This window comes from Oculina patagonica, chromosome 3 (assembly GCF_052425735.1).
Source record: "Oculina patagonica isolate OP01 chromosome 3, crgOcupat, whole genome shotgun sequence".
Lineage (NCBI taxonomy): Eukaryota > Metazoa > Cnidaria > Anthozoa > Scleractinia > Oculinidae > Oculina > Oculina patagonica.
Window position 1 is genome coordinate 2,201,457 of NC_135760.1, and position 14,684 is coordinate 2,216,140.

A 14,684-nucleotide genomic window follows, 5' to 3' on the forward strand; every position below is an offset into this window, starting at 1 on the left:
ATCTCGTGTGGAGTTTACGGTCATATATATTTCTATATATATATATTTGTGAGCTTGGTGTGTGGCGGAAATGACGTCACACGGCCGCCGCGCGCTGGTGGCCTAATGGTAAGGCGTCGAACTTGAAATCAGATCTTCGGAACTGAGGTCGGGGGTTCGAATCCAGCTAGGGTTTTTTTTTTTCTTTTTTTTTTTCTTTTTTTTGTGGGTTCGAATTCTGAGCCTTTCATTTTTATCGTTTTTCTTTTCGGATTAAAATAACATTGATCTCCACATAATACTCCCTCAACGCCTATTCAGGCTATAAATCTTTCATCGCCATCAGGGGCGCGCGGGCGGAGGCTTCGAATCCTCCTGCCGTTCGTTCTTCTTCTTTTTTTTAATGCCATCAAATAAATGTCCAAAATGCGACTATCCAATAATTTGTCGATGATTTTGAAAATAGCCTGCGCTTCCCAACGCTTTATACCTCTTTACGAACCAGAAAAAGGCACCATCTTCAAAGCGGAGTAGACCCTGGGAACGAGGGTGTCGCATCCATGCCCGTTGAAATTTCTAACAAATATATCTTTCTGCCTACTGTGGAAAATTGAATATGTACAATTCAATAAATGTTCAACTTCAAATAATCCACTCCTTATTTATAACACCCCCCCCCCCTCCCCAACCCAGAGCTTCGCGAGGCCCTGCGAGACACGTATTACTAGTTTATTTTGCTTTGTTATTACTTCCCGTGTGTTTTTCCTTAGAAAACTATTATTTTGATGACTTTTTTGTAGATCAAAAGTCGACTTAAAATATTCTCATATTCCTTAACACCAACAACGATAAAAGGAGGAAATATCGTAGAAATTTTAATAATTTTTATGCAAAATACGGAAAGATGTTGATATATTTTCATTTGTGAAAAAGGTTTATGAACCGCTATTTAGTCTGCCTTGGTTTACATATAATCTAAAGCGTGGGAAAACTGAATTTTATCAGCGGGAAATAAAAACCAGTATATGAATCGCCACAGGGCGATTATCGCTTATTTCATGGTTAGCAATGATATGAGAGCTTTAGATACCTCGTTTATCAGTCGCCCGACAAGTCGTGACACTCCGTTAATCCAATCATCGCAAAAAAGTTCAGACGAAAGATAATTAAGGTGCCATAACTGAAACGAGGCGAAATATTCCGCAAGACACGAGTCTTTAAATTATGACCGACAAATTGGGTTGGTTTTTCGTAATCGAATTTTATTACTTTTTTGTCATACATGGAATTGTTTTCATGCATTCTGCATTGTATATTTATGTTACAGAAGTCGTAAATTGTTCTGTGAAGTTCGCAGGTGCGTCAATATTCGCCAATGCTATAACAACAGCATGTTAATTTTTTGCAACCTTGGTTTTATTACTCGAAATGTAGCTTAGGTCGCTGATTATATAAAAAGTATTTAATCCTTGAAAAGATATTCAAAATGAAATAATGTCGTTAACTTTCGAGAGCAAGAAATTTACCTTAAATACTTAATTTCGCTCCTCAAATAACTTGACCACGATTAACATAATTAATTTTTCTCTTGAAAGCTCGCCTATTAAGTATAATTGGCTACAGATTCCAAACTGGAAGCAAGCTAAACTTTTGAAGCAGTCTCGGCGAAAAAAAAATGTAGTGACTGAAAAAGCAATATTTTTAAAAATTACTGAAATAATCTCGCGAAAATTACTGAAAAATAACGCTCTTTACATTAATTTTGATTTTCGTAACCGCGCATCAAATTCATAAAAAATTAAAAATCAAAAATATTTTTTCAGAAAGAAAAATATCCGCTCTGGAACTGACTAACTTCTAATTGTTGACCGTGAGTTGATGATTACGTGTTAAAGTAAATTTCCTTAATGTTTTGGCACCGCATGAATCCTTGATGAAAAGGTTTTCATTTGAAACAAATCTAAAATCAGTTGTTTGTTCAGAGTTTTTCTATGAAGTTTAATTCACAACTTATCGAAATGAAAACATCCAATAACGACACCTTAGCGTTTTATTTTAATGCTGTAGTAGAGACCTACATTGTCGAAAGAAAAACGCAGTTTTACTGACTTCAGTTTAACAAGAGTAGTGAATGTGTATTGAGCTCAGAATAAACTGATATTTTCTTTTTGTATTTCCGTGCGGCTTGCGTTGTCAGGCAAATTGTACATGTCGTCGTTTCCGAGATAACCGCTTTGTGAGTCGATAACAGATGGTCTACCTTTTTTCCGCAACGGAGCGACTTGTACAAGTCTTGAAGGCGATTTTATACCGCGTTGGAATAACAGCATTAATCCTTGCCTAAAATTCGGGACTCGCCAAGCGTACAATCCAGGATTTATCCCTGACGAGAAGAAACCCACTGTCAACGTTATATCACGGGCTAAAAGGAGTCTTTCAGAGCGACAATTCTCGCAAAATACGAGAACAAAATCGACAATTACAAACGGGCCCCAAGCAACGAGAAAAACCATCAGCATAATGAAAACTGTCATAGAAACTCTGCGCTCACGAGACACCATTTTTTTAACATGCGTCGCTTCTCTTCTATCCGTGGAGATTTTTAGGTTAGCGATTTTTTCTTTCAATGCCCGTAGCAGCCCGTAGTAGGATATAAGCATAAGTGCTGCTGGAAGCAAAACGCCCAAGCCGTAGAGATATACCTGAAAACTTGCGCTCCTCCAGCCGATGAGAGGTAAAATAGAGAAGTGAATGGAAAACAGCCAGATGATTAACAACGCCGTGCGAACGCGGGACGGCGAGACGAGGGAACGGTACTTAAACGGTCGAACCACGGCGAGAAAGCGGTCCGCCATCAACGCCGAAATATTCACAATGGAGCAAACGCAAGATAAGACAGCAAAGATATAGTAGCTGAAGAGAACATCCCGGTTCTTTGTCCAGTAACTTGCCGCGTTTATTGGCTCCACGGTGATGCCAACTAAAATATCAGCCACAGCCAAGTTGATGACAAAATACGAGTTAGAGACTCGCCGTAGTTTTTTCCCCGGATCCATAATGTACACCACACACACTAACACATTGCCAACGACCGTGTAAATTCCGAAAATAACAAACACGATCGCCAAAGCGGCATTAGGAGTTAGGAGATATCCCTCATAAAACATGTAGAGTTTCATCTTGTCAACTTTGATTCCGTATACGACGCCAAGGTTGATAGGGCTAACCTCTGTTTGCTTGCGTCGCTATACACTGGCAGCCCTAGGTGGAAATAACTCTTAGTTGATATTTCCCTGTTTATAGGTCTATAAGGATCTCACAACAGGGAGTTTTTATGAGGCTTTTGTTCGCCACACGATAGCATCTTAACGGAAAGTAAGGTCTCTTAGCAAATGTGAGCATCTCGACGCGACGGCAGGTCATTTATATAAGCCTCTCATTCTGTGAAAAACAATTAAGTCGCATTTCATCCAGTCATTATTTTGCGACGTATTTGAACAGGTGTTTAGCTGTGAGGTTCAAGTCGCTTTCGGCCACTGAAGAGAGAGAGAAAAAAAGAAGGTGAAAATATAAACATCCGAGTATTTTTTATCTCCAAATCTAAATCCTCAATATTTCAACTGATAACAAAATTTTATAGCAGTTCCCATGAAGCATTGATTGGATCTAGTTGTCTAGGACAGAGCGAAAAGCACGATTTTACATTGCGATTAAACGAGAGTATTTTTTTTCTGAAAAAAAAAAAAAAACCCTCGTTAAACTAAAAAATCAATTTGTTTACATTTGACTGTATGTTATTTTTTTTTAAAATCGCTCTTTCTTTTGTTATTTTGAAGGGCGCGAGGGAAGAAAACCTTTGAGTGCACTTACCGTACCGTCAAAATCTTTTGTGAGGTTGCAAGGGAGAGATCATGAATTTCTATTTATTTTGCGCCTGGTGATAAACATGAGAGCTTCATATTGTTTATTTTAATGACATTCTCTTTAAACGCGATTTTTGTGTTTGTCGCTGTGGAGACAAACAAACAAACACAGCATCGAAACCTTAAACTGCTTTCTCTAATCAAACGACATCATGTCAGCATGCTAATAGCGATGTGATCTTTTGAGGACTCGCTGCCGTTTTCACCAGCCCAAAGAATTAAGACTTTTGTTTAAAGGTTAAAAAGCTTTAGGGTTTTGAAGCGACTTTTACAAAGAAAAGTTGCTAAGTTCACATCCCGTGTTTTGTGAAAACACTTGTAATTAAATAATGAGAGAAAATGGATTGAAAGGCGAGAAACGGCATGAAACGGATATTAATGTTTTCATTTGGAGAAAAAACACCAAAATGTGATCATAATTAGAGAGTGCAGTAAAGCTCGTCGAATCTGTTTTCGTACTGAATATAGTATTTTTTTTCCTAAAAAAAGCAAGAAACAGCGAGAAATGGGCGAATTTACGCAAACAAGTAAGCGCCAAAAAAAAAAAAGAGTTTAATTTTTTTATTTGCATAGTCGAATAGAACATCTTCAAGGCGAAATTCACTGACAATTCACTGACAGGATTAAGACTAATTTATAGCTCTGTCTTTATTTATATTTGACTGATGTAAAAACAGAAAAAATGACGCCTAAAGGTTTGCTAATGGGATCTTTTTAAAGCCCGCTTTTTAAGAAACACGGAAAATTGCACAGTTTATACAGCTTCGATCAACGGCGGGTACAAAATCATTTGCTCAACACTCCGAGCTATGAAAAAACGACTTCTACTTTCCACCGAGCAATAAGGGCTCGCAAAGTGCTTTTTCATTTCAAAAAACTTGGAATGATTCGGGTCCTTTTAATTTTTCTGCCAGTATTTGTACCTGCATCCAATTTGTTTTATTCGTAAGTTGCAGTTATCAGCGAATAAAAACTTCTAGTAAGCAGTTTGCGGTTAAAAAACGAGAGCTTTTAAAAACCAGCAAAGGGATTATTTTTTAATCAACTGAAAATGACATCTCACAATTAAAATGAACGGTTAAATTTTGCGACCTTTCGACCGCTCTTCGGTCATTATCAAACTAAAAAATGACATCCTCTTGATAAAGAAAAGACTCACGAAAAAAAAGGAAATACACTTTGACCATTGCATTACTGCATAATAAAACTGAGCAACTTAACTATTGATTGAATTGACGTTAAGCTTAAAACCTATATATATTGTTCTGTTTTTCTTAAGTGAAAATAAATCTTCCTGTAATTCTCATATAGACCGCTGTGTAAATAATTTGCTCCCTCATGATTTTTACATTACTAGTAAATGCGTTTTAAAGCAAAATGCGCTCGTTCGCGTCCACGTCTAAATGTAGCGAGAATAAATTTATGGCCATCGAGGATGTTCCGAACCATGTTATCAAGCCAGTTATTGGGGGAGGTGAGAAGTGCCTTACTTGTGTTGTTTATTTGCTTCCAACAATTGATTTTTGGAAAGGTTCTTACGCCCGGGGGAGGGGGGGGGGGCACTTCCTATAAATGGGCTAATGGGGATGTGCCGCTGGATGGGGTCGCATTTTCACGACTGGACTGACTATAATGGGGTTGCCATTCCAAGCATTTTTTATAGGGTGACTAGAATGGGGTCACACTTTTCCGGGATTTTGAGAGTACGAAAATCTGGCAAGTTGTGATTTATGAACGGAAATATTCGCCGAAAAAAATGTTACCGTATTTATTGCTGTTGTTCAATATTTGACAAACGGCTCCCAGAAAGAGTGACTAAGTTGGGGTCGTAAAAATTAAATTTACCCGGGCCAAAAGTGACTAAGATGGGGTCTATAATAGCCCAATTTCGATATATTAAAATTCAGCCTAAAACAATAGACCTCAGGACGAGGCTCCGGGGACTAAAATATAGAGTTTGTGGGGATTATTCCCCGGAGCCTCGTTGTGATGTCTATTGTTTTAGGCTGAATTTTAAAATATCGAAATTGGGCTATTGGCCATAGAATAAGACTATAATGGGGTAGGGGTTCTGAGAGGCCAGCCAGTACCCCCCCCCCCCCCCCGGGTTCTTACGTTCATCATTTGCAACTGTTTGAACCTCTACCGTTTCTGATACGACAATCTCGCGTGTTTTTTTTTTCTTCAAATATTGGCCTTTGAAAATCGCGAAAATAAGTTGTGGGAAAAATGTACTAGGGTAGGTAGCTTTCTCTGTAAACTAAAGGGCGGCCTTTTACCTTTACTTAAGATAGTTTCAAAACAGAGATCAGCATAAAATGGCACAAAACACAAACGTAAATAAGCGGAAATTGCATGCAGATAACATCGAGCGGGAATCTTTGGTAGGGCGTCTTCTAAAGGAAAACATACTTTGCCAAAAAAAGAAACAATAAACGATAAACAAAACCAATAATAACAACTGAGCTGTAATCTCATGTAAAAACAGCCGTTGTTTTTTTTTTTTTATCAGACTCTGTCGGTACCCTGCTTTCATCGGTTGGAACTTTTCTGTGTCGTCGCGGCAAAAACTGTGTGCAGCTCACAAAAGACTGGTTCGACAAAACGGTACATTCCTTTCCTATTCCTTTAGCTGACCAGTTATCAAAACCAGTTTTGAAAATCGCTCATAACCCATTCAGTCACTGAAATACGGCGGCACATGAAGTCGAGATTTCTCACTTAGTCACTCCCCCGCTTTACCAACATGTTCACATTGTAAGAAGAAATGTGTGGTTGCCATTTCTTGGGATGCCTTATCACCAAGTTTTGTAGCTTGCGTATTATACTCCTGCAATTCTCTCCCTTCCCCCCCATAATATACAAGTTTTGCCGCGGTCCACGTTTGATAAACCTTGTTGCTAGCCCGGGAACTACACACCAAAAATTTGGGTGGGTGGGGGTGTTGTGAGGAACGTTTCTTGAAATCCTTACCTTATTTCAGACCAAAGTGTGCATTTTTTTCCCGATGTTAGTTTAATCGCACTTCTCAAGAAATGAAAAATAACAAGATTTTTACAATGATAGAATTTTTTTTTAAGAATTATAACTAATAGTTTTCCATAGTGAACAAACCATACCCTATTTTAGACCACATTCACATACCTAGCTTTAAAAGAGTTAATTGGTATCCAGTCACAAAGTCAAGGGTGGCAAAATGGCGGGAAATACGAGTTTTATATTCCAGGAAGTTTTAGTGAACTGTAAAATTTACAGGAAATGTAATGAATGCCGGGAGGCTTGCTGAGGGATGAAAAGCCGAGAGATACTCGAGTTAAACAGACGAGCCTCGAGGGAACTAGAGCGGTCCACCGCCATGTTGGATTAGCAGCCTCACTTCCACTCCCTCTACCCAAGCCTCTTCCGAGTTCGAATTCAATATGGCGCACGCGCGATCAAAATGGGCTTACTCGCAGAAATACACTTCATTAGAAGGCTATACGTGACCATTCAAATAGAAGTAATTCTTTCATATTGCGCTGTTTAGACTGCTTGTTCACTTGCGCACCAAACAATGATTACCTTAAAAACATTGTTTAAACACTTTTATTTGATTCAAACAGCCGTGACATGTGCCTCTAAAAAAGAATACAGTAATCCCCTTACAACAAAATAAACAATGGTATAAACGATCTTTTTTTAACGTTTTAAACTTTAAAATATTGTTTAATCAGCTTCGGCTTTTTCACTCTGGCGTTTACAGTTGAGGGAGCGGAATATCTTTTTTGATTGGCTGCGCCATAAAAGACCTTGAAACTCTTCACTTACTTTAACAAGGGCTAGCTAAAAAGAGGCATCATTCCCCCAATTGTAGAAGTATCATTTCAACTAGATTTATCACAAGTCAGTAATTTGCGCTTTTGCCCGAGTACCCCAAATGAATTAAGAAATAAAAATACCACAATCTACTCAAACTTTAAAAACATCAATGCAAGATTCAGATTTAGTGGAAACATTTAAGCATACATAACAAATTAACCATTACATTGAAATAATTTTTGGACCATCTCAACTAAGTCGATCAATGCTTAAAAAGTAAAAACAAAAAAGAAAAACGAAATAACGAAAAACTCTTATGGCTCTCTCCGGGAATTCTGCCCTCTCTTCTTGAACCAATTCTTCCAGGCCTTTTTGAAGTTGGTCTTCATGGCCTGTCCACGCTTCATCCATTGCTTCATCTTGCGGTTTCGTCGTTCTGACATCATGTTTGATAACACCTCCTTCATAGGCGAGGTGTTCTCTTGTGTCTGGGTTTCCTCCATGGCGCCCTCGTCATCATCATCCTCTTCCTCCTGCTCATCATCATCATCATCAGCTTCCTCTTCCTCTGAGGGGATGTCTACGAGGCCTCCTTCTCCTTCTACTGGCTCTTCGGGGAGTATTCCGCCTTCAGCTACCTCGTCCTCATCCTCCTCGTCCTCCTCCTCTTCTGATTCTTCAGGTGTCTGTTGCTCGTCATTCAATACTTCCTGATCCACATCAGACCAATTCTCGTTTCCATCGATGTCCTCCTCGGAATATTCCGTGGGCAGCACTTCGGTGGCGAACGTAGGGATCTCACTAGGCTCGGAAGTGTACACAATTTCTTCGGTAGTGCTCGGGAATGTCAACTCAGGTTCGTCAGTGAATGGTTCATCAGTAAAAGGCTCGGCAGTGGCTGGCTCGTCAGTAAACGGCTCCTCTGTAAAAGGCTCCTCAGTTAATGGTTCCTCTGTGGATGGCTCCTCTGTATATGGCTCCTCGATGTAAGTTGGCACTTCGGTTCCCTCCTCTGGTACTTCTTCCTCGCCTTCTTCTTCTATGGGCTCAAGTCCTCCTTGCTTTTTCAGCTGGCGCAGTTTCACTTTAAAAGCTTCTTTCAAAGCTCTGCGGAGAAGAAAAGATTTTGTTTTGATCAGTTTTGAACTGAAAAACAAAACAAAAAGACTGTGCCAAGCGTGGGAAAACATGCAACCCGTGCTAAACGCGGGAAAACGAAAACAAGCCAAGGAAGTCACGATTAGTTTAGTTTTTTTAGCTACTGACTGGGTAAATAGACGATTAGTTAGAGCATGTTAACGGGGGCTGTCTTGATCAATTTGAACTACATACTCCATCCTCAACAATGTTTTGCTCCACGACAAAAGGCTACCCTATTGTATTCAACAGTGCAAAGAGTGAGGGCGAAGGAGGAACTTAATTCTCCAACTGGCTTGCATAAATATCGGCCGGAATAACCTTGAACAGAAATTCCGATCTTTAAAGAATGATGCATAAATTATGCAGCAATGCCGTTCATTTCACTTACATGATCATGTCCTTCACCTTCGAGCGCATATTTTTCATCTCCTTCCAAGGCTTTTCGGGAACGTTGGCGCCCAGTTTCTCCTGGAGGGCGTCAATCTCCTGTTTAGCCTGCTCAAGTTGTTCCGCTGTCATGGTCTTATACTTCTGCCATTTCTGAAAGTGAGAAACACAGCTTGGTTACCTCTGTCGTCGCTAAGTTACTAGTTGCGCAACTCATCTCGCAAATCGTAATCTACGCAAATCTATGCATTATTGATTCTTTTTGCTTATTATTTTAGACTATCGCGTCTTTGGCGTCTTTCTGCCTTAGATAACAACAATGTTGAGGTTTGCTCCACTTTGAAGATTATTTTCGTATACCAAAATAAACGACACATATTTTGAAAGTATCCTAACTTTTTTTACACTTTCATGTTTGCGTGGCGTTTAAATTTTCGCGCATCTTTGAAGATTCCCCAAATTAAACCCGCAAAATAAATCCACAGCAGGGAAAAAGTCCAGTTTTTATCTGTCTTTGTATGTGATACAGAGAATATGGCGAATATTTCCAAAAGATTAGACTACTAGCTCGATCGCAGCTGTTAATTGGGTCACGCAGTCTTGGGTCACGAAGCGTTGCATGACAACCAAAATTACGGCTGCAAAGGGTGCCATTAGACCAACAAGATTTTCGTATACTCTAAACGCTGAGAAGTAAAAGCGCATTATACTTTACTGACCTCTTCAGCTTTGTTGCGCCAGCTTCCCTTGTTCTCCTTCCACATTTTCTTGAATTCCTCTTTGTGCTCGCCAGCTCTCTGCTTCAGATCTTTCCACATTTCTTTCATCTGTTTCTTGCGTTCTTGCCATTCCTCCTGACGGTTGCCGGCCTTTTCTTTAATCTGCTGCCACATTTCTCTCATGCTTTCGGTTGGAATCGAGGTTGGAAGTTCTTCCAACATTTCTTTCTTCTGCTGCACGGTTTCTTGAATCTCATCGGCATGTTCTTTCGCTTTCTCGATTATTTGCTTTCCGGCTTCTCTGATTTTCTCCAAAGCTTCGTTGGTGTCAAAGGATGGGAAAGAGAATCCACAAGCTTTTGGGAAAAGAACAAAGCAGTTGGATTGTTAGTTTGTTCGCTATTCTCAAATATGACCAGAGAATGATCGAATCGTAGTTTCTCCACACAAAATTAATACACTGATAAGGCAGACAGGTAATGAGAAAAGAAAATTGATCATCTTGGGGGTATTGTAGAATCCCTGGGCTAACGAAGCTTTGTAAGGGGGTCTGAAAGGGCTTGAAACGGGAACAGGATACATATAGGGGAATCTTTCACCAGGATGGAACAATAAACACTTAATGACTGGTCCTGACAGACAGTTGATTTTGTTTCACGAGAATCTTAATGTTTCCCGAGGAGGAGTCGGGAAACGAAATTTACCGGTTTCCCGAGGAGCACAACGAAGACTTTAGAACAATGGCGGTCGTTGGTCATTATTCCCGGGTAACAGTGCACTATCACCCTCTGACGTCATAGATTTTGCAATGTTGCCCGCTCAGAGACTTTTGGCGGGAAACGGTTTTTATTGTTAGATGTCATGTGACCTCGAAGTAGCCAATGACAGCGCGCGATAAGGGAAAAATGGGTCAGGGAGCGGGAAAAAAGAGAGATTCCCGGGATCGAGGTTAAACGCAATCTGTTGCGAAAATCAATGGGATATAAAATACTTTTGAGTTTTAGCTTATCATATCTTGTCGCCTACCGGTGTCATGTTTGCAACGCGAAACCTGACCATAAAGAGATCAAAGATTACTGGTGTGTTTTCTAAAATTATAAAATCAGCTATAATTATCTTTTCACATATCCCCACGCATATCACGTTATTTCACAATAATTTTGCTAGATGAAATAGAACGTACATTTGGCCAAAAATACAATTAATGGGCTTGTTATTAGTTTTTTCACGGGCTTTAAAAGCAATCGAATCATGTTTGCTCACCAAAGAAAATAATCTTCTTTTAAGAAACATTTCTGCGTTTGAATTTCCTCGATCCCTGCAGGCGCCCAGGGATTTCAATTTTGGATCATGGACTTTGTTCTCATCCTGTTTCTTGCATCAGTGTGTATGTGTGAGTTCAATGAGATAATTGGATTAATGACTTGCAACATAAGTTCGGAGGTGGAAGCGGAATCATTGGATTTTGGATATTCATGATTCCTGTCTTGTTTTACCTCAATGATTCATGCTTCATGTATAAGTTTTATTCGATATTCATGATTCATTTTTCATTCTTTTCATCCAGTTTTCAAAATAACGTGTTACCAGTTTCTGTTGTTTTGCACTTACATGCTGGCTGCACATTCCGGTTCCCTGCTAACAGAGTCTCCTTTTACAAGTGGAGACTCTTCTTGCACAGCATTATGCCGGAAGCCGATGTAAAATATTTTCAGTCGTCATATTATTTCTAAATATTCACTGTGTGTAACATACTTGATCACTGTAAAGTACCGGTACTGAAGCCGCGGATGAAGATGTGAAGCGAAGGGTGCATTCGTGTTTCTATTCCTTTCCTATTGGGGGGTCTGGGGGCATGCTCCCCCAGGGAATTTTGAAAAATTAGATGCTCAGAAATGCGATTTCAGGCCATTTCTGGAATATATTTGTTAAGAATTTAGTAAAATGACCCATCAGTTTATTTTTTGTTACATTCTATATTCACAAGCATTCAATATCGATGGAAGCATTCATTTGTTATTCATGATTCTTTTAGCCATCTCTCGTTATTCATGATTCCCGAGTTTTAAACACCATGATTCATGATTCATGATTCCGCTTCCACCCCCGAATAAGTGCCATAATCGAACTGGAGACTGCAAGATTTATCTATTTTGCAGTCTATAGAGAGAAACAACTGATAAACGCGAGAGAAGGCGCGCTCAGGAGTTTTTTCTGTTACGCGTTTTCCGCATTTCGATGGTGTCGTACTCTTATATGAGACGCGATCGATCGAGAACGTGCCAAACCTACACGAAAGATCCTAGTCGAACTGGCTACAAATTTACAGGCTTCTCTATCCACAGGCACAATAAAATGATGGCGAAGACAACTCGGGTTACTTTCGTCTAAAGTCCGAAATTGTCAGAAATAATGAAAACAACACATGATGTCATCCAATACGGTAATTGTTATTCGAAGGAAATAATCCAATTATTTATCTCGGCAGGGTATAAGAGAAACTGTAGTAATGCTCAAAAGTACGTAAAATAAATAAAATCGCGTAGATAACTTATGCCCCCCTGCGCAGAGCTCTTTTGGACTCGTCACATATAAAAGTTGAACTTTATGCCTGCGTAGCCAACAAAAGAAATTCGATCGCGCGTGGCTAATACATGTAAGACTTCCTGGAGTGCGGTATTTGACAACTGTATAGAATTTTTTCGAAATTTAGGCAGTAAAACAGCGTCCCAAAATTAAAAGTAGGGAACTCCAAAACTCGAACATTAAAAAAGCCCCGTCTTGTATAAATCGTGCAGCCGATTCCCAAATCTACGTCACAAACTTGACCCCAACGATAAAAGTGCATTACGTCAGTCAGAATTAGTCCGCCGCTTCTAAACAAAAATATGTCGATAACGAGTTCTGATAAGCATATAGTATATAAGCAACTTTTGATTGTGCTCTCTCTTTTGCAATACAATGAATGTTGTTTTTGTGCTCTTTCACTTTGGTAGAATAAAACGGAAGGAAGTTTGGTCGGCTAGGAATGCTTCAGCGCCTCTTGGCGCCAGTTAAGCTTGCTTGATCGAGGCCTCCTCGTTCGCGGCTTAGCGCATAGCCAGTTGCTTCGTCTGAGCACGATTTCAAGATTTTGATGGCTTGTTTTAACAAAATGGTGCTTAGATACCGGAAATCGGGATTCGGTAAACAAATTACTAAGAAACAAAGAGGTGTGAGGGGGAGAATCTCTTTTGCCAACAATAACAAGACAGGAAAGTTGATAATTTCCATTTCAGTCTTACGTAGTAAGCGTGCTATTCCAAATCCCTGACAGTTTTGAAAACTTTAATATGCTTTTGTAATGCAATTTAAAAAGAGTAAACACCAGCATTTAAGCTCGAATAAGCTCGAGCCCATGCATTTTAAGAGATTAAAATGTTACTGAATACCTTAAAAGTATCCATTTACTAATTGAGGTTTTGCGGGTTGCTTTTTCATACAAACTACGCAACTGTTAATGACTGCAGTTAGCACTGCGATGGTAAAATTGGTCAAAGGATGATAGAATTTTTCAAAATGGATAAAAATGGACGAGTAACCAGGATTAAACATATTGTAAAAAAATTTGGGAGCGTTGTAGTTCGGCGGTCGAAAGCTTTATAACAAAATTTTTAACCAAAGATTGCTCCTAAAATTTTTTCATTATCAAAATCTGCTAAGAAAAGGAAATGCTTTTTAAAGGCGTAAAAAAATAGCAAGTTTTAATGAAAACGATTTCTCTCGCTGAAACAGACATGAAGGAAATACCTTCTGGTATTTATCAATGTATTTTTAGCAGGCAAAAGCCTTTTCGGACTTTTTCTCTACTTAAAATCGAAAAAAACTTTACAGATCAACGGCTATGTTTTGAGCTTGAGTGTAGACTGCAATCATTCAGTTTTCTACTTGGCTTTTAGTGACACTTACTTGTAGGAGAACGAGAAAATTATTTCAATGTTCTAGATGATTCACGCAGCGCAGAATAGTCGCGTGTTTTAGCTGCACGTCCCTCGTTGCGACATACCATTTTTACAGACTTGCGCCAAAGAAAACTCTAACATTACGAGTGACAATACCAGTCCCGAAACAATCAGTCGAACTTTATAACTTCGGCGGTAAAATGAAAGAAGTTTCGGCTTTAACCTTGTGAAAACATTAACAAAAGGGGTCGACGCAAGAAGCAATTCTGACATGTAGAACTTAGGGTGTCAAGAGGTTGAAATGTTTAGTCTTATTTCTGCGTTTTTTCAGCACAGAAGAGTAAAAACGAAAGACATACCATGTGGGATCGCCACACAGACCAGAAGGACTGCTACAGCAAGCTTCATCGTGAGTTTCCGCGCTTAGAATGTCCAAGTTCGTCTGAAGTGGTTGTGTAACGTCGAAGTGACGCGTCGCACTGGACAAACGAGTCTTTATAACAGGGTTTAAAATATGAGAAGGCATTGACAGATGTGATCACGTTGGAATGCTGAAGCGGAAATTACGTCATTGACAAAAGAAGTGAGGTCATGAGATCATATCGTGGAGGAGGGAGGCTCATCTTCAGCTACCATTCTCAAAGTTGCTCAGTTTATTTAGGACATATATGACAAATAGATCAGAAGTGCAGAAGAAGATCGAAAAGGCCTTTTCATTTTCCCTTATAGAATCTTGTTGACGCCGTTACGCTGGGTCTCTGTGTGGCGGACTGACCTGTCAGACAGGCGGGTAATAT

General features: G+C 39.5%; 2 protein-coding genes across 2 annotated transcripts; both read right to left on the reverse strand.

Annotated features, from left to right (window-relative positions):
• Positions 1 to 1,331: 1,331 nt before the first annotated feature.
• LOC144646223 (histamine H2 receptor-like) lies at positions 1,332 to 3,684 on the reverse strand. The gene has a single exon (XM_078505761.1). The coding sequence runs from the start codon at positions 3,156 to 3,158 to the stop codon at positions 2,124 to 2,126; it is 1,035 nt and encodes a 344-aa protein (XP_078361887.1). The 5' UTR covers positions 3,159 to 3,684; the 3' UTR covers positions 1,332 to 2,123.
• A 3,787-nt stretch (positions 3,685 to 7,471) lies between these two features.
• On the reverse strand, positions 7,472 to 14,403 carry LOC144646199 (uncharacterized). Its single transcript, XM_078505746.1, has 4 exons — positions 14,247 to 14,403; positions 9,947 to 10,302; positions 9,229 to 9,380; positions 7,472 to 8,807 (listed from the first exon to the last, which is right to left on the reverse strand). The coding sequence occupies exons 1-4, from the start codon at positions 14,293 to 14,295 to the stop codon at positions 8,015 to 8,017; spliced, it is 1,350 nt and encodes a 449-aa protein (XP_078361872.1). The 5' UTR covers positions 14,296 to 14,403; the 3' UTR covers positions 7,472 to 8,014.
• Between the last annotated feature and the right edge of the window lie 281 nt (positions 14,404 to 14,684).